We start from the raw sequence: 19,532 nt of genomic DNA on the forward strand, positions 1-19,532 counted from the left end.
TGAGTTCTTGGTTCTTGCTTTGACTTTCTAGTCTTCATTTGGGGTAGTTCTGTTTAGAAAAGTAGGGAAGCTGGATTGTTGATTGTTAGCTAGGTTGCGTTTTCCTAGGTAGGTTTAGCGAGAAGGACCAAGGCAGTAAAGCAGCAATCATGAAGTTAAAGACACTGCTGAGAGGCTAATTGTTGAGTGTTGGTGAGGAACTGGGCCTAGAGGTACGCAAGAAAATTCTAAAATCGGAATTATGGCAGCTAATTTCCAAACAGTTCAGTGAGGAGTACATTGAAATTGGGTCCCAACTGAGAGGATTGGGAGGTCAATCCCACCGTTCGTAACCAGTTGTCAAGATGGGGTCGGGCATGAATTAAATGGTAGCTGGCCCATGCCGTCGTCCAACTTATCCACGCTGAGGACGTTGTTGAAGGGAAGGACTGCTTCTCATCGGGAACGAGGAATATGGGTTTATTTACAGTATCTACATAAGGACGTTGCAGTTCATCAGTCTAGCATGACTGCGAGAGAAAGTCCACTGAGCAGCCGCACAACAGCGGTTTATAAACACTCGGTCCTCCCACGATCCGAAAGTGAGGGAAACGTTCGACCAGTAGACGAGCCGCCTCTCTGCGGGAGGGCTTACACACACACCCTTCAGCACAGGTTCACGGTCCCCAACCGAGGTCAGACGGTCTTCGCAGAGCTCGGGGCTAACGTCAAGAACGGTGCGTGGGAAGGGGCCTCGAACTACGTTCCCTCGGGGACTCCCTTGTTCACCACAGACCGGGTCGGCGGTGGCGTGTTCCGTCACAAAGACTGGTTCGTCCAATTCATCTCGGCAATCCCGCGACGCAGAGTGGCGGACGTGGCGCATTGTCCTGCGGACACAGTATACTTAGTGACGCCGTGTGGCTAGAGGGTTGCGGTGGCGTTCCAAGTCGACGCCGCTCTCGCACCTGGCTGGCAAAACTTGCACCTCAGTGGGCCGTTCTTAACACAACCTTTTAGGAAAAGAGAAGAACGAGACAGAGAGAAAGAAGAACGGGACATAGGCGCAACGTGACGATACAAGAGAGAGGAGGATTGTTGTATCGGCGCTACAGAGACCGAAAGGGCAGGCTTCTAGATAAGTTAGTCGTACCTACTAAGTACAGGGAGGACCTTTTCAGTCTCTGTCATGGAAATGGGTGGTCCGGCCACCTAAGAATAAACAAATCAAAGGAAAGATTGCTTATGGAATACTACTGGCCTGCCTGTTTCAAAGACGTAGAAAACTTTGTAATACCATGCGACGCCTGCCAGCGCTCGGGTAAACCAAGGGAAACACTGAGAGCTCCGCTAATGGTAGTGCTCCTAATAACAGAACCTTTCAGACGACTTGTGATAGACACGGTAGGGCCTCTATCAAAGACAAAGTGGGGTTACAGGTACTTGTTTACCATGCTGTCTCCGGCTACAAATTTTACAGAAGTAATCCCTCCGAGAGAGCTCAGCTCCACCGAAGTAGTAGACGCGCTTTTGACAATATTTGCACTAGTTGGGTTTCCAGCCGAAATCCAGGCGGATCAAGGGTCAGTATTCACCAGCGCACTGACTTCCACATTCTTACAAAAGTGAGGGTTAAAGTTCGTACACAGTTCCGTCTATCACCCCCAGTCACATAGTGTAGAGAGGTGGCATTCAGTGCTTAAGCGAGTTTTGCGGGCGCTCTGTTACGAACACAAGGAGGATTGGGGGAATTATCTTCAAGCCCCTTTGTTTGCATTGCGAACGGTTCCTCATGAGGCTACAGGGATCTCGCCAGCAGAACTAGTGTATGGAAGGACACTCCGTTCTCCACTGGGAATGTTAGGAGAGATGTGGGAGGAAAGAGGAGAGAGTCAACAGTGGTAGAATACGTGCTAAATCTGCTGGAACGGCTAAGCGCAACCCAAGAACTAGTCGAAAAGAACATGGGAGTAGCTCAAAAGAACGCCAAGTTCTGTTACGACAAGAATGCGATGTTTCGTACGTTTAACGCCGGAGACCAGGTAATGATCCTCAAACCTTCAAGAAAGAACAAGATTGAAGTTCTCTGGGACGGGCCCGTTAAAGTGTTGCACAAACTTTCAGATACCAACTATGCTCTGAAAATGCCCGGTCGCAGGAAGGAGGTACGGATATACTACTGCAATATGATGAAGCCGTGCGTAGAGCGGAGCGGAGTCGTTAACTGTACCATCAAAGAGCAGGATGACACTAGTACCAAATTTAATGAGTATAAGGCAACCTCCAACTCTGAAATCAGCCTAGAAGAAGTAGTAGAACTTTCGGTAAGGTCGCACGCTCTTAACCCGAGCAGCTAAATGAGCTAAAAGGGGTGTTGGGGGAATATCTCGACAGATTCAGCGATCGGCCAGGTAGAACCAAACTAATAACGCATGAAATATAGCTGACATCAACCGAACCCGTAAGATCAAAGCCTTACAGGGTGTCTCCAAGACCATAGAGTTTCTCACTATAACACCTAGAGGGTAATCTGGCGCCACCGTCTATGGGAGTTTCTTAAGGGGGCACCGTGCCGTCATGGGAATGACGGTATATGTGTCTGCGAGGCTCGTGTTGGCTGGTGTTGTAAGAGGCTTCGTCTAAAACGTGGATATGGCTACGCAAATAACGCGTTCTCAAAGTAAAATCTTCATAAAATGTTTCCGTTCACGCATATTACATCTTTACTCACCCACAATGCATGACCAAGCGAAGAAAAGCAAGAACAGACGACCAACTGTTTCAAAGCGAGCGCGATCCTTGTCGTCTGTCCTCCAACTTTAGCGGCCCGCTGATACTTTTTACGTAACATGTAATCGTACACACAATAACAAGTTTTCATAGTTAAACAAAACATGTTTTTGCGTAATAATAATGATAAAACAGCTTTTCACGTGCTGTTCTAGTAGAAAATGAATCATTGTGACAGACGGAACTGTACTTGCCAAGCGCGTCTTCAAGGTGTCCTGCCTCTACGAAAACGATGCCAATCCGAATCCACAATATACCGGCATTCCCATGCATACCACAGCGCAGCAGCGCCAGATTTCCCTCTAGGTAATGTAGTGAGAAACTCTATGTCCAAGACAGAGAGAAATTATGGAGGCAGAGATACAGCGAATGCTAGAGTTGGGAGTTATTGAGCCCGCTGAGAGTGACTACACGTCACCGCTAATACTGGTAGAAACCCCTAACAAGAACCCTCGTCCGTGTATTGATTACAGGAAGGTAAATGCCATCAGTAGGGATCAGCTGTACCCGATACCCAACATTGAGGAACGAATTGAAAGAGTTAGCGCTGCTAAATATATTTCAACTATAGATCTCCTGCGGGGATACTGGCAAGTTCCCCTTTCAGAAAGTGCCAGCCGCTATGCCTCATTTATCTCACCTGTAGGCACTTTTCGCCCTCTCGTCCTCAGCTTCGGGCTGAAGAACGCGCCGCTTAGAGTCTCAAAGTTAATGTATATTGTCCTAAAGGACTTGCAGGAGTTCGCCTTGCCATATCTTGATGATGTAGCATTTTTTTCCGACAGCTGGAACAGCACGTATCGCACCTAAAACAGGTTTTCTAACGGTTGAGGGAAGCCGGCTTAACGATGAATGCGGAAAAGTGTAGGCTTGACTGTTCGCAGGTTACTTATCTGGGGCGTGTTGTCGGTCAGGGCACGAGACGGCCGGCGGAGCTGAAAATAGCTACGATTGGAGATTTTTCCCAGCCGCGCAAGAAAACAGACATTCGTTCATTTTTGGGACTTGTGGGGTACTATACACGGTACATTCAGAATTACTCGCAAATGGCAAGTAATTTAACATACGCCTTCCGAAAGGGAGCACCGAGTAACGTGCACTGGGGTAAGGACAAAGAGAACGCTTTCCAAGGTTTCAAAACGCTATTGGTTTCTCGTCCTGTGCTTCGCGCGCCAGACTACACAAGGAAATTCATAGTTCAGTGCGACGCAAGCGACAGAGGTATGGGCGTGGTGCTTAGTCAGGTCGGCGACGATAATGAGGAACATCCTATCCTCTATGCCAGCCCTTCAGCTAACTGTAAGAGAGGAAGCCTACAGCGCTTCCGAGAAGGAATGTGCTTGTTTAGTTTGGGCCGCCCAGAAGTTGTCGTGTTACTTGTACGGAGCGAGGTTCATCTTCGAGACCGACCACTGTCCTCTGACGTGGCTCAATCAAATGTCACACAAAAATGGCCGCTTGCTCCGATGGAGCCTCACTCTCCAAGAGTACAACTTCTCCGTTAGATATAAGAAGGGAAAGTTGCATAGCAATGCTGATGGTTTGAGCAGGCTAATTTGAATTCTGCGTTTAAGGATCCCGCCTAAATTTTGGGGTTGTTATTGTTAATTTTGTTAAGCCAAGAAGATCCCCTCTCATTTAGCAGGACTCCATACATGATTCCTCAATTTGTGAGCACGAAATTGTTTCAAAAATTGTCGTAGCGAAATGCAGCATTTTTTGTACATGCACTTATGTTTTCTTTGAAGCATAGCGGGTCTAAAATGAGATCCAAGATACGTCATCTCGGCGCAGAGCCATGTTGTGAGGTTCGCTTTGCAGTTGCCTCTCCTTGTTGGATGTTTTGGGGCGGTGTCATCATATCACATCTGGTCGCAGGAAACCAAGGCATCCCCCCTTGCCACCAGTCATTCTCTTCCTGCCCAGCGGTTATCAGCACTGGCCAGTCGAGTTTTTCCAGGCCATGGAGGAGCTGTAACGAACGGCCTGCAAGGGTACCGACCTACAAAATTTTCTCAGCCAGCTGCTGGTGCGGTGGTAGCGACCTTCCCAGAAGCGACCTTGGAACCCTTCCTCGCCTGCTGCGGCAACTCGCTTTGTAGAGGCGACGATGTGCCGCATCAACAGCCCCTCGGCGCCGCTATGACTAAACGCGGTCGGTGGACCAAGTAGTGTTGGTGGATTCGCCGTCGCCGTCACGGCTTGGTTGAAGCGGTGGAAATCCTGGGAGAAATGTCTTGCGGCCGTCTCACTGGGCTTTGAAGTCATGGACAGACGCGGCGGCCATTGTCTGCGGCGTTAACACTGGGATGAAGAGGCGACTGCTCGGGTCAAGCACCACGTCTGCGAGCACCCTTTCACCTTGGTGTGGTCGGTGCAACCTGTGCAGAAGTGAGTGCTCACACCTTATCCTACAAAGGCGGATCGGCTACGATGATTTTAGACGCTCCGAATTGATCGGCGAACTGCCGTTTTCCCTCACCTAGGGATCTAGGGAGGACAGAGTGTATTTGAGGAGCCGTTGGCGGCTCCTCAGTATGCATTCCTCTTCCAGTCATGTTAAACTGATGAACTATAACGGTCTCATCTAGATACTCTAAATAAATCCCCATATTCCTCGTTTTCGATGAGAACAAGTCTCTCCCTTCAACAACGTCCTCAGCGTGGATAAGTTGGACGACGGCATGGGCCAGCTACTATCTATTTCATGCCCTATCCCAAACATAACAGAGTAAGCTAATGTGCCTATAATTTTTCATTTCTTTAACGTCTCTCTTTTTTTAGATTAGTATAATTCTTGCATTCTTCTAGTTCTATGGGACCCTTGAAGTCGATAGACAATTCGAATAGAGAGCCGCCAGTTTTTCAAGCATTGTCTCCTCCATCTTTGATTAAATCGACTGTTATTCCATCTTCTACTGCCGCTTTTCCCCGTTTCATGCCTTTCAAAGCCCTTCCAACCTCATCGCTACTTATAGAAGTAGTCTCTGCAACCTGTTCATTACTGCTTCGAATGGAGGTATCATGGCTCCTCTGCGTACTGTACAGGTCAGTATAGAATTATTCCTTTGCTTTTACTATACCTTCTAAATTGCTGATGGTATATTACCCTGCTTATTTTCCAATGCATACATCTTGGTTTGTCCTATGCAAAGTTTCGTTCTCACTGGTTTCATGCTGCTCCCATTTTTTACGGCTTCGTCAATCTTTCCCAAAGAAAAATTTTGAATATCCCTTATTTTCTCCTCGTTGATCAGTTTTGACAGTTCCGCGAATTCGATCTTATCTCTTGAGTTGGGCACTTTCATTCTTTGTCGTTTCTTTATTAGGTACCCAGTTACTTGGGAGAGCTTGTGGTTGCCTTGGTGCCTTACCTCCCACTTCAATTGCTGCCTCTGAAGACAGCCTAGTTAGGGTTTCATTCATTACCTCTATGTCATCATCTCTCTCTTTACCTAAGGCTGCATATTTGTTTGCAAGTAGCAGTCTGAACTGGCCTACTTTTACTCTTACTGCTTACGTCTAGGTTGGCCTGTTTCTCCCGGACTAATTTTATTCTCTCTTCAAGCTGCGGTAAATCCTAGCCCTCACCAACCTATGATCACTGCACTTAACACTTCAACATGCGGCGATCTGCACTGCTGGGATCGGCAGAAAGTATGATATCTATTTGATTCCTTCTTTCACCATTGGGGCTTTTCCAGGTCCACATTCTGTTGCTACGCTTCCTGAAGAAAGTGTTCATTATTCGTAGCTTATTCCTTTCCGCGAATTCTACCAGCATCTCTCCTCTAGCCTTCCTAGAATCGACGCCGTAATTGCCAATTGCTTGTTCACCAGCCTTTCCCCCCTTTTTCATTGAAGTCGCCCATTACTACAGAATACTGAGTTTGCACTTTTCTCATCGCTAATTCAACATCTTCATAAGACTGACCTACTTCATCATCATCATGACTGGATGTGGGATTGTAGGCTTGTACTACCTTTAAAATATACCTCTTATTAAGTTTGATTACGACTACTGCTGCCCTCGCATTTATGCTGTAGAATCCGTCAATGTTGCCCGCTATGTCCTTATGAATTAGGAATCCTACCCCGTATTGCTTCTTATCTGGGAGAGCTCTATAGCAGAGAACATGGCCGTTAGTCAGCACTGCATAAGCCTCACCATATGTCGCCTAAGCTGCGTACCAGACCTCTGCAGTTCCAGTGTGTGATACACGCCATGATATCAATATGTTGTGCAAAATAAATGATTATTTTAGGGTGACTTGTTCATTAACTAGAAGGCGACGACTATTGTACATTTGATGTACCCTTCTTGGGAGTCAAAACTGGGTTTTGACCCCCTTCTCCTCCTCTGCAGGGAGCTACAACTGGATGTCTGGCCGGGCTCATAAATCAAGCAGGCTCTCCCACGCACTTGAGGGCCCAACGGATATACTACCATATATTCAGCACCACAAGGTGCTTTTCACTGTCGGTGCTGTGCGAGGCTGATGGCCTCTTAGCCAGAGGTTGGCTACTCTACGCGGTAATTGAAGCCTGCTTTGCCTCTGTATCACGCTGGCGCTGGTGCAGCACTGGTCGAGACTTGCGGGCCTCCGTGCGAGGAGGCCCTCTGCCTCTCCCGTGTCTTTCTTTGAAGGGTAGACTGCGGCTACCAGGCCCTGGAACGGAACCTGTGTGCCCACAGAGACCATTGGCGGTGCCTGGCCTCTCTGCGGCGCCCGAACGTGGGTGCCCTTTTGGGCGAATGCTATCTGTTTTCGTGATAGGGAATGTTTTCTTTTTTTAGTATAAATATTGTCTTTTTCTACTCAAGACAATTTCCGCAATACGCTGCGCGTGGACCTTTGCAGTTAACACATCGCAAAGGGTTTGTGTATTCTTCATCATCGTGATCACCGAGGCCGCCTTGTTTGCAAGTTGTATTTCCACGGCATGACTAAGACCTGTACCCGTACCTCTGGCATCGGGAGCACCTACGAATGTTGGGTATGTAACCTATACCTATTAATTGCCAATACCTTCACCTGACACGAAAGTATATAGGTATACAGCTTGGGACTGTCGTTAGAAGTATTGTGCTAACAAAAGAAAGTACCACATTCTTTGTCCTCATTTTCTTGTCTCTTCGGATAATTATTGTGTTCCTTGATCTCGTAAGGCCTCCTCTACTTCAGCGTCAGTGCTCTTAACCAGTTCTGAGTCAGATAGGACACCTCTAGTTATTCAGTGAACGATGTGCACTTACTGAAACTTTATTTTTTACCGGTTATTTCTAGTTTTCTGATTTTGTTGTTTTGCTCCTTGTTTTCTACCTTGATAAGTAGGGATTCTGAATTCATTTTTTTTTTGTAGCTGCTGCAGATGCAGTTTAGGACGGCATTACCTATAGGGAAAGGCGACATATGTTCTGGATCTTCGTCGATGTTACGGATGTGACGACAAAAAAAAAAAAGACTTTGTGAAGTCATTCTGTATGGCAAGTAACTCTTTCATTGCTCCGGTGCGGCCACATTTCCGTGGCCTATGGTTTCTGCGAGGAGGGAATTTTGAGTCCACGAAAAGAAAAATATGTTCGACAGCTATGTTGACTACCCACCACGGAGTCCAACTAGGGAACGTATTACAGACGTTAGCCATACATCACCGCTATAACCTAATGGTCCTGACCAAATGAGGCCATTCCCACAGTGTTAACCCTTGCCACCAGGAAATTGGGAAGAAAAGGAAAAGCAAACCAAGACAGTAAAGGTTGAAAGTAAGAGAGAAAGACGGATATCGGGGAAGGGGACAGGAAAATGCGACTGCCGATTTTATCCGGTTGAATCAGTCCGGAAGCGCCGTCTACATTACGTGGAAGCCGAAGAGGTGTGTTGCCTCCACCGAGGGACTATAAAGGCCCAAACACCCGGCTTCGGCTCAACCCTCAGGATTACCTTTTTCCTGGGCACAGCTAAGCCGCGCACAGCTAGACGAGGGAGGATCCGGCCTCCATGTGCTCGCTTCCATGGTGTCGCATCACACCAAACAGCTGCTGACGCAGACGCCCCTGCGGGGATAACAAAGATGAGTTTGAACAGCTGAATTGAAAAACACAAATGTCTATAGGGAGACAGACGAGGACGTCAAGTTAACCTTTTCAAGAAAGCGGCAGCAAGCAAAAACAAGAAATCCTGGAAGCCACTGAAATATCTGAGGGGAGCACGTGTCAGCACATATATTAGTAGTTTTCGTGAAAGATACGAAACGCGGACGCCATGTTTTTTTTTTTTAGCGCTTGCACTACTATATAATCATACGTAGCCGCATGCGCGAAAACTAATTCAGTTGTTAGTACAGGGGCGTCCTTGTCTGCCTCACTCAGTCCTTTGGTTTTCTTCTTTTGTTTTTTTATTGTATGTTAAATTGTTCAAACTCATCTTAACTCTGGCAACACCGTGTGGTGCCGGCCACATGACTGCCTCCCTCCCCCTCCAACCAACTCTCCTCTTCCATCCGCCAAGCACTTCCGACGTCCTTGGTATGCCTCAAAGGTAAAGGGACCCCATGTGAGGCACAACGAGCGAGTAAGCTGCGCCAGGAGCGTCGCCTGGCGCAGCATAAGCCGTGCGTGTAAGCGCAACCATGTTCGCGGCGCAACCAACAGCGTTCATGTCACTTCAGACGCACTCGCTTGGATACAAAATAAAAAAATATTAATAACAACAGGAATGCATATCACGCACGATCAGGTCAAGGCAATATAGTTTCATTCCAGAACCACAGACGGCGCGCGCCGCGCATCTTTAGGCGATGCATAATGCAGCGCTGAATCACCGGCAAGAAGCAAGAAGGCCAACACTCGAGTTATTGCTTCATGAAACACGGAATGGCGTCGCGTGGGTCGGTATGAAAAAACAGCTTTGGGTACCGGCTGGGCATCAACATGGACACTCGCATCCTGTTTAGCCTTTGGAAAGTTTAAAGGTACTTATTACTAATTGAGGGGTAGCTTTAGCTCGAGGCCAAGTCCGACTTGTCTATACGAGTACATGTAAAACGCAGAAATTGATTTATGAGACAGCCGCTCGACCGATTCGAATGAAGTTTGTTGCATTTGAGAGAGAAAGATCAATTCTAGTGACTGAGGGAAGCAAATTATTTAAAGCACAAAAGTTTTTACGAAAACTTCTGAAAACTGGCAAGTTTCTAAAATTTGAAGCACAATGTTTACAAATATGTAACTCTGCACCAAAAACAGACATCGCAGTTGTGTCAACTGCACCTGTTAAGGCATCTAAAGCGGACAAATTTTATAAGCAAACTTACAGATTACGTGAACCTTTTGCAATGTTTACGCAGGTTTTGCAAGAATCCTACTCCAAAATTAGCGGGATATATTTCAGAGCGGTTTATAAAAAATCAATTTTGCCCGCTTTTAGATGTATTATTAGGCGATGTTTACAGAATTATTATATCATTCTTTATTGCTGAGTTACAGAGCTGTAAACTTAACATTTGAGGTGTTCTTGATTTTTACAGCGAAAGCTGTATATGACGACTAACCTTCCGTAGTTTTTTTCGGCGTCCGGCAACAGAAGCGGACTTGGCGATTTCTAACAAACCCATACACAATGGGTTTCATTGTTTACTTCGTGTGTGATCACATACGGGTGCAGTGCAGTGGCACAGGTGTCAAATGCGGAACACATTAGAACGCTTGCCGTGAAAAATAGCGTGACGTCAAGGTTATCGCATTATATAAGGAGAAGAGGTATCGGCGCTAAAAACAGCTGCGTTATCGATGGGATGGACGCGTATAGTTCGTACACCCGAAGAACAACATGCGTACGAGGAGCGCCGGAGGGAACAGCAACGTGAATGTAAACGGCGCCGGCGCGAAACGACCGCCGACGAAGAACGTTACCGCGATGCTGAACGAAAACGACAATCGCGAGCCCGGGCAACCATTCAACTCTGTGAAGATGGGATGGCTTTTCTTTTCGTTTGAGAGCTTTGACTGTCGTGCTGCCATTATATCTTCACAGAGTGGAATGGCTGTCATTTTTTGTTTATTTTCAATTATGTAATTTTCAACATTTTTGAAAAACGTTGACGGCCTTAATCGAAGATCCGTGCTGCACTCATTAGATTTTTCTTTGTCTTTCAAATGTAACAAATCTCATCAAAATTGGTGCAGTGCTTGCCTAGAAAAACGTTTTTTTTCATTGCCATACATTTAGATAGGAGCCACCTAAAAAAAACGACTTCAAATTTAGGAATTAGGTTTATATCGGTACGCGTCAAACATAAGACTGCAGTGTTGGAGAGCAGCAGGTACAGGGTCGTCCACTCTTAGTACGAACACGGCGCGGCCGTGCATTGAAGCTAAGCGGCGCAGGCACACAGAGGCTTGGAGGCGGGGCTTCGTGTCGTCTGCTAGAGCGCGAGAGCGCGCTGTGCTTGCTTTGCTGTGAAGCACATTAACTCTGCATGCTTGTGTTGCCTGAGCACGCCGCGACCTCGTTACGGGAAAGCGCACTTCACTCACTGCGGCGCGTACAATTGAGCGGTTCGTCTGTTCAGTGTCACGATCCCAATTAAATGCATGTATTGTAGCAAACTTCTCAGGACTGTTTTGGTTTGGTTTATGGGGTTTAACGCCGCAAAGCCCCTCTGGCTATGAATACGCTGTCGAGGGGCTCCGGATAATTTAAATCACCCTGTGCTCTTTAATGGGAAGTGGCATCGCGCAGCCCCACGGGCATTCTTGCATTTTGCCTCCACTGAAACGCGGCCCCTGCTGCCGGCATCGAAATCGGGTATCCCGGCAAAGTACAGCCGAGCGCCTTAACCACTGAGCCACCGCGGCAGGGCTCAGTGGTTAGAGGTGTGTGTGTGTGCGTGTGCGTGTGTGTGTGTGTGTGTGTGTGTGTGTGTGTGTGTGTGTGTGTGTGTGTGTGTGTGTGTGTGTGTGTGTGTGTGTGTGTGTGTGTGTGTGTGTGTGTGTGTGTGTGTGTGTGTGGAGAAAGCCAAGAGATATCGAGACCAAGGTCGCGGGATTCAAACCCAGTCACTGTCGTCGAATTTCCATGGATTCGAAATTCAAGGACGCCCGTGTACTGCGCAATTTGAGTGCACCCAAAGAATCCCGGTTGGTCTAAATTATCCGTAGCCCTCCTCTACAGCTACTCTCAAAGCCAGAGGAGTCGCTTTGCGGCGTCAAACCCCATAAACCAAACCAAACCAATCCTGAGAAGTTTGCAAGAATACACACATTTAACTGGGATCGAGGCAGTGAAAAGAAGCACCGCGCAGTTTTCGTACGCAGAAACTAGAAAACACGCTGCAGTGAGTGAATGAAGTGCACTTTCCCGCAACGCGGTCGCGGGGCGCTCAGACGCTACAAGTATGCAGAGTTAAATGTGCTTCACAGCAAAGCACGTACATCGCGCTTACGCGCTTTAGCAGACGACAAGCCCCTCTGCGCCTGCGCCGCTTAGCTTCGATGCGCGGCCGTGCCATGTGCGCTGGCGCTCCGCGGAGCCCGGCCATTTGCCGATTTACATTTGTAAATGCGGTTGTTTTGTTGAAGACAGGGGTACAATCAGGAATCGATGGCAACCAAAGGTCAGTGGGACGCCTTGCATTGGCGCTTATGGGAAGAATACAAATGAAGCTGTGCAGGGTGATATGGGCGGGACCAATTTTGAAGTGAGAGAAGCCCACAGTAAAATTAATTATGAAGACCGACTGAGGAATATGGAAGAAAGTAAATGGGCTGGGAGAGGATTCAGGTATTTGTACAGGAATAATATTGATTCACAGTGGAAGAAAAGAACTAGGAAGCTTACCAGCAAGTATGCAGCCTGTATCGTGAGCAACGCAGCAAGATAGAACGTCAAGCAGAAAGACAGAGAGGCTGACATAATCTCATGGGTGGCGGCAAGCGAAAATAAACCTGCCATGTGAGTAACTACTTAAGAGGAAAAAAACAAAATCAGGAAAGACACAATTTATGATAACTCAAAGGGCAGCTCATTACTTTCCGAAGCGAGATCAGGATGCCTTAGGACACGCACCTATAAAGCGAGATATAAGGAGGAAGAAGTAGCATGTGTTTGCTGCGGTAAAGCTATAGATAAACGATGGAGCATATTGCATTAGAATGTGAAGATATCTACCCAGCGGTCGATTTAGGCACCTCTGGTCTCCTTGAAGCACTTCGGTTCAGCGAGAGCAGGGGAAAAGTAAACATATCCGCAATAGCGATTAGGAAGAGGCGATTGGAAGATTGGTGGAAGTAGGGAAACGACAAACAACGGAGGGCGTACAAAAACAAAGTTCACAATAGGGATTCAGAAACTTTGGTTATGAAAATTCATCGCGGGGTCTTCTTGAGGGTAGGACATTAGGCAATAAAATAACAAGAGCTTGGTGGCGCAACCCACCGCCCCGTTCCAAAGGCGACCCTGCCTGCCTGCCTGCCTGCCTGCCTGCCATGTACATACATACATACATACATACATACATACATACATACATACATACATACATACATACATACATACATACATACATCACACATACATACACACATACATACATACATACATACATACATACATACATACATACATACATACATACATACATACATACATACATAACCGGTCACGCCGCGCCGTGTTCGTACTAAGAGTGGACGACCCTGCACATCAAGCCACACAGCCGTGCGTTTTCAGGCAGATGCCCGCGAAGTTTTGCTAGAACAACACTAAAGGTTTACCTGCAAAATTATTACGGGGGCATATGTGAATGTCCCATCACAATGAAACGCGAATGACAAAAAGAAACTGGACCAAGGAGTTACGCATTCACAATTGCCAGTCTGTGATATAGTGGCGTGATTCATTGCCCCAAGCCCGACGGCGTGTCCCATAATTAATCAGCTAGATTTCAGTTTCGTCACGTAAAACCTCGTAATTTTGCCTAAATGTTTCTTTATTGTGACAGCACTTCCCCGCAGCTTGCGACGTCGCAACTTTGCACGGCGCTCTCATTTCCTGTCTGATTCGCGCCCGCGCCCTCCCGCACAAGCATGCCCGTCTGCATTTTGGTGCTTTTAGAGCATGCTTTTCCCGCACTACTTATAAGCGCGGTGGTGTATCATCATCATCAGCAGCAGCCTGATTACGCCCACTGCAGGGCAAAGGCCTCTCACATACTTCTCCAACTACCCCGGTCATGTACTAATTGTGGCCATGTTGTCCCTGCAAACTTCTTAATCTCATCCGCCCACCTAACTTTCTGCCGCCATCTGCTACGCTTCCCTTCCCTTGGAATCCAGTCCGTAACCCTTAATGACCATCGGTTATCTTCCATCCTCATTAATGTCCAGCCCATGCCCACTTCTTTTTCTTGATTTCAACTAAGATATCAGTAACTCGCGTTTCTTCCCTCACCCAATCTGCTCTTTTCTTATCCCTTACAGTTACACCTATCATTCTTCTTTCCATAGCTCGTTGCGTCGTCCTCAATTTAAGTAGAACCCTTTTCGTAAGCCTCCAGGTTTCTGCCCCGTACGTGAGTACTGGTAAGACACAGCTGTTTATACTTTTCTCTTGAGGGATAAAGGCAACCTGCTGTTCATGAGCTGATAATGCCTGCCAAACGCACCCCAGCCCATTCTTATTCTTCTGATTATTTCAGTCTCATGATCCGGATCCGCAGTCACTACCTGTCCTAAGTAGATGTATTCCCTTACCACTTCCAGTGCCTCACTGCCTATCGTAAACTGCTGTTCTCTTCCGAGACTGTTAAACATTACTTTAGTTTTCTGCAGATTAATTTTTAGACCCACCCTTCGGCTTTGCCTATCCAGGTCAGTGAACATGCATTGCAGTTGGTCCCCTGAGTTACTAAGCAAGGCAATATCATCAGCGAATCGCAAGCTGCTAAGGTATTCTCCATTAACTCTTATCCCCAATTCTTCCCAATCCAGGTCTCTGGATACCTCCTGTAAACACGCTGTGAATAGCATTGGAGAGATCGTATCTCCCTGCCTGACGCCTTTCTTTATTGGGATTTTGTTGCTTTCTTTATGGAGGACTACTGTGGCTGGGGAGCCTCTATAGATATCGTTCAGTATTTTTACATACGGCTCGTCTATACCCTTATTCCGCAATGCCTCCATGACTGCCGAGGTTTCGACTGAATCAAATGCTTTCTCGTAATCAATGAAAGCTATATATAAGGGTTGGTTATATTCCGCACATTTCTCTATCACCTGATAGTGTGAATATGGTCTATTGTTGAGTAGCCTTTACGGAATCCTGCCTGGTCCTTTGGTTGACAGAAGTCTAAGGTGTTCCTGATTCTATTTGCGATTACCTTAGTAAATACTCAGTAGCCAACGGACAGTAAGCTGATCGGTCTATAATTTTTCAAGTCTTTGGCGTCCCCTTTCTTATGGATTAAGATTATGTTAGCGTTCTTCCAAGATGCCGGTACGCTCGAGGTCATGAGGCATTGCGTATACAGGGTGGCCAGTTTTTCTTGAACAATCTGCCCACCATTCTTCAACAAATCTGCTGTTACCTGATCCTCCCCAGCTGCCTTCCCCCTTTGCATAGCTCCCAAGGCTTTCTTTACTTCTTCCGGCGTTACTTGTGGGATGTCAAATTCCTCTAGACTATTCTATCTTCCATTATCGTCGTGGGTGCCACTGGTGCTGTATAAATCTCTATAGAACTCCTCAGCCACTTGAACGATCTCATCCATATTAGTAATGATATTGCCGGCTTTGTCTCTTAACGCATACATCTGATTCTTGCCAATTCCTAGTTTCTTCTTCACCATTTTTAGGCTTCCTCCGTTCCTGAGAGCATGTTCAATTCTATCCATATTATACTTCCTTATGTCAGCTGTCTTACGCTTGTTGATTAACTTCGAAAGTTTTGCCAGTTATTCTAGCTGTAGGGATAGAGGCTTTCATACATTGGCGTTTCCTGATCAGATCTTTCGTCTCCTGCGATAGCTTACTGGTATCCTGTCTAACGGAGTTACCACAGACTTCTATTGCACACTCCTTAATGATGCCCACAAGATTGTCGTTCATTGCTTCAACACTAAGGTCCTCTTCCTGAGTTAAAGCCGAATACCTGTTCTGTAGCTTGATCTGGAATTCCTCTATTTTCCCTCTTACCGTTAACTCATTGATCGGCTTCTTACGTACCAGTTTCTTCCGTTCGCTCCTCAGGTCTAGGCTAATTCGAGTTCTTACCATCCTATGGTCACTGCAGCGCACCTTGGTGAGCACGTCCACATCTTGTATGATGCCAGGGTTCGCGCAGAGTATGAAGTCGATTTCATTTCTAGTCTCACCATTCGGGCTCCTCCACGTCCACTTTCGACTAACCCGCTTGCGGAAAAAGGTGTTCATTATCCGCATATTATTCTGTTCTGCAAACTCTACTAATAATTCTCGTCTGCTATTCCTAGAGCCTATGCCATATTTCCCCACTGACTTGTCTCCAGCCTGCTTCTTGCCATTGAAGTCGCCCATCAGTATCGTGTATTTTGTTTTCACTCTACCCATCGCCGATCATAGAAGCTTTCGACTTCCTGGCCATCATGACTGGATGTAGGGGCGTAGACCTGTACAACCTTCATTTTGTACCTCTTATTAAGTTTCACAACAAGACCTGCCACCCTCTCGTTAATGCTATAGAATTCCTGTATGTTACCAGCTATATTCTTATTAATCAGGAATCCGACTCCTAGTTCTCTTCTATCCGCTAAGCCCCGGTAGCACAGGACGTGCCCGCTATTTAGCACTGTATATGCTTCTTGCGGCCTCCTAACTTCACTGAGCCCTATTATATCCCATTTACTGCCCTCTAATTCCTCCAATAGCACTGCTACACTCGCCTCACTAGATAACGTTCTAGCGTTAAACGTTGCCAGGTTCATATTCCAATGGCGGCCTGTCCGGAGCCAGTGATTCTTAGCACCCTCTGGTGCGTCGCAGGTCTGACCGCCGCCGTGGTCAGTTGCTTCACAGCTGCTGGGGACTGAGGGCCGGGGTTTGATTGTTGTGTTCATATAGGAGGTTGTGGCCAAGTACTGCACCAGGGTGGCCAATCCTGCTCTGGTGAGGGAGTGTGTTACCGGTTCTGGTCACCGGGATCAGGCCACACTCCAGGCCTGTTTATGCAATTTTATCAAAACGCGGATTTTTTTTTAATCCGGTGAAAAATTGCGCAGCACCGGGATTCGAACCACGGACCTCTTTGCACGCGAGGCGGGTGTTCTACCTCAACGCCACCGCTGCTAGTTGCTGATGTATGCCACTGAGCGTCAAAGGGCGAAATTGAGGAATTTATTACATTCGAATCGTGAATCCGAATATGCGAGATGCTTTTTCAGGATGGCAATTATGGGAGAACAAGTTATATTCACAAGTGCAAATACGCTATTATTGCCACTAGTGTATGGGCGCATATATGTGCATGCTACAAGAAGGTCCGTAGTGCGGAGCCTAAATATAGTGCACTTCCTTCGTGTAGGTTCGCGTAGTACATTGAAATGCCACGTTCAAATATCCAATTTCTCATATTCATCAACGTACTCGCACTTGCAGCTGTCGGTAAACTTACTTGCACAAATTTTATATCCATGTCTCTCGTCAGTACTTTTAAAATTTAGATACTTGTCCTTCGAAAGAGGTTTTTGTAAAAGCTGTTTATTTTTCTAAAGTTTATATATATATATATATATATATATATATATATATATATATATATATATATATATATATATATATATATATATATATATATATATATTTCCATTTCTTCCATGTTGCGTTTTTTGGCCCACCTCTCGTTGCTTGCTGGGCGATTCAAACCGGGCTCGAAACAATATTCTTTCTTCTGTTTGCCTTTATGTGAATGCTGGAAAAATGTAGGACGTCATAAACGAATTTCTCCAGTTTTTCAAACAACCTTTGCTTCAATCATGCGACGCAGTCGGCCTTCTCCCTTGTGCCGCTTTTGAAGCAGTGTTGCCACGCGAAGGTGCGATTCACTTTTTCAAAAATATCAACTTGCGATACTAATGAATAAAGAAAGTGTGGCTGCGTAGTGGCACGTGACAAATGCTCGCTAGAACAAGCTTTCTAATATACTAATAAGACAAAAAAATTCTGGTGTTTTACTTGCCAGTACCACGATCCCATTACGAAGCACGCCGTAAAAAAAAATTAAGAAAATTTGTAGGGTTTCACGTGCCTGAACCACGATCTGATTATGAGGTACGGCGTAGTGGGCGACTCCGGAAATTTGGGCCAGCTGCAGCGGGCTTCTTTAACGTGCACCTAAGTCTAAGTACACGGACGTTTTTGCAATTCGCACTCAAATGCGAACACTGTGGCCGGGATTTCATCCCGGGACCTCGTACTTAGCCGTGCAACGCCACAGCCACTAATTAAGCCACCATGACGGGTAATAACAATAAAAAGAAGAAAGCGACTGATCGACGTCTATACGAGCAAGATATTGAGCGACAGTGGGGAATGTGTAGTTCATATTTGTAACAATTCGCAAGAAGTTTGGTGCAGTTATTGAAAAAAAAAATCACTACTTATGGTGTTTAAAGGGACATCAAAAGAAACATTAAATCAGTTTAAATTGATAAAGCATTTTTCACAACTCTATCTTCGTTTAATTTAGCGGCAATTCTTTGTATGTTGGAGGGTAAAATGACGGTAAAATTTGACTGAATCTCGCGCCTTTACCTCAGCACCGGTACGTCATTGTGACGTCACAGATCGCAGTATCTTTTTTTTTCGTATTTGGGTCGTTGTGGGTCAGTATAAGCTCAGCCTTTGGCTTCTTTAGAATACAATGTAGTCCATCTTTGTCCATATATACAGGGTGTCCCAGCTAACTTGGACCAAGATTTTTAAGATACCCAAGAGCTCTAGAGAAATCGTACCGACTGCAAAGTAGCCGTAGTCATATGTACTTACGGCCAGTATTTTTTTCATTATGAAGTATTACCTAATTACATTAAATTAGTGAACTTCTTAATTATTGCTTGAATGGCAAAGATATCAATTACAAAGTTGTAGGGCACCTCAAATAACCTCCGAATCAAGCTTTTGTTTAGTGCTCAGCTTTGACTCGGTTTTTCCGAGAAAAAACAACGGCGCGCGACACATCCAAAATATGAAATATATACGCGCTCGCCCGCCGCTACTCAAGCGCTCCCAAGCGAATAGTGTTGTGACTTCGGGGTGAAGGACGATAGACGGACTCGTTCCGTAGACGAAGAAGAAACGAAAAACTTCATACAATATTTACAGATAGTGGATGATAGCGTACAGGTAGCAGTAAGATCGCATCAGACCAACTGGGCGGCTGGAAGCGACTCTCTCCTCTCACAATGGGCCAATTCTCCCTTAAATCCCTTTGGCGACCCGTCGTAGGCAGAAACCAGTTTGGGCGAGTTCTCGCTGGCAGGAACCAGGCGGGGCAGGGTGATGACATCGCCCGCGTCGAATTCTTGATTCGTCGCGGAGATGGCTGGGCGCTTCTTGAAGTTGCCTCCCGTGTCGAATTTTTGATTCGTCGCGGAGAAGTGGGAGCTCCCGTCGCCTCGTGGTAGCCACGTGGTGCATGTAGTATGGCCGCTCCCGTCGCCTCGTGATTGCCGCGTGGTGCTCGTAGTATGCCACAACAGCACCCCCGCCGCCAGGTAATAGATCCAGA

At 46.4% G+C, this 19,532-nt stretch overlaps 1 protein-coding gene and 1 long non-coding RNA gene across 4 annotated transcripts in view; one reads left to right on the top strand and one right to left on the bottom strand.

The window, feature by feature from the left end:
• LOC142578531 (uncharacterized) overlaps window positions 1-5,091 on the top strand; it is a 76,704-nt gene extending 71,613 nt beyond the window's left edge. Inside the window, exon 3 of the long non-coding RNA XR_012827215.1 lies at window positions 4,648-5,091. This is a non-coding gene — a long non-coding RNA (uncharacterized LOC142578531). The remainder of the gene's footprint in view (window positions 1-4,647) is intronic.
• LOC142578490 (glyoxylate reductase/hydroxypyruvate reductase-like) overlaps window positions 1-19,532 on the bottom strand; it is a 132,050-nt gene that overhangs the window by 35,813 nt on the left and 76,705 nt on the right. For 2 of the 3 annotated variants that reach the window (XM_075687883.1, XM_075687886.1), the window contains one exon: window positions 8,568-8,827. The exons of the other annotated variant lie outside the window; for it this stretch is intronic. In XM_075687883.1, coding sequence (XP_075543998.1) covers window positions 8,628-8,827 — 200 coding nt within the window. In that variant the 3' untranslated portion in view covers window positions 8,568-8,627. Of the gene's footprint in view, window positions 1-8,567; window positions 8,828-19,532 lie in introns of those variants that run through there. 3 annotated transcript variants of the gene reach the window in all.

The sequence above is a fragment of the Dermacentor variabilis genome, chromosome 1 (genome assembly GCF_050947875.1).
Source record: "Dermacentor variabilis isolate Ectoservices chromosome 1, ASM5094787v1, whole genome shotgun sequence".
Taxonomy (NCBI): domain Eukaryota; kingdom Metazoa; phylum Arthropoda; class Arachnida; order Ixodida; family Ixodidae; genus Dermacentor; species Dermacentor variabilis.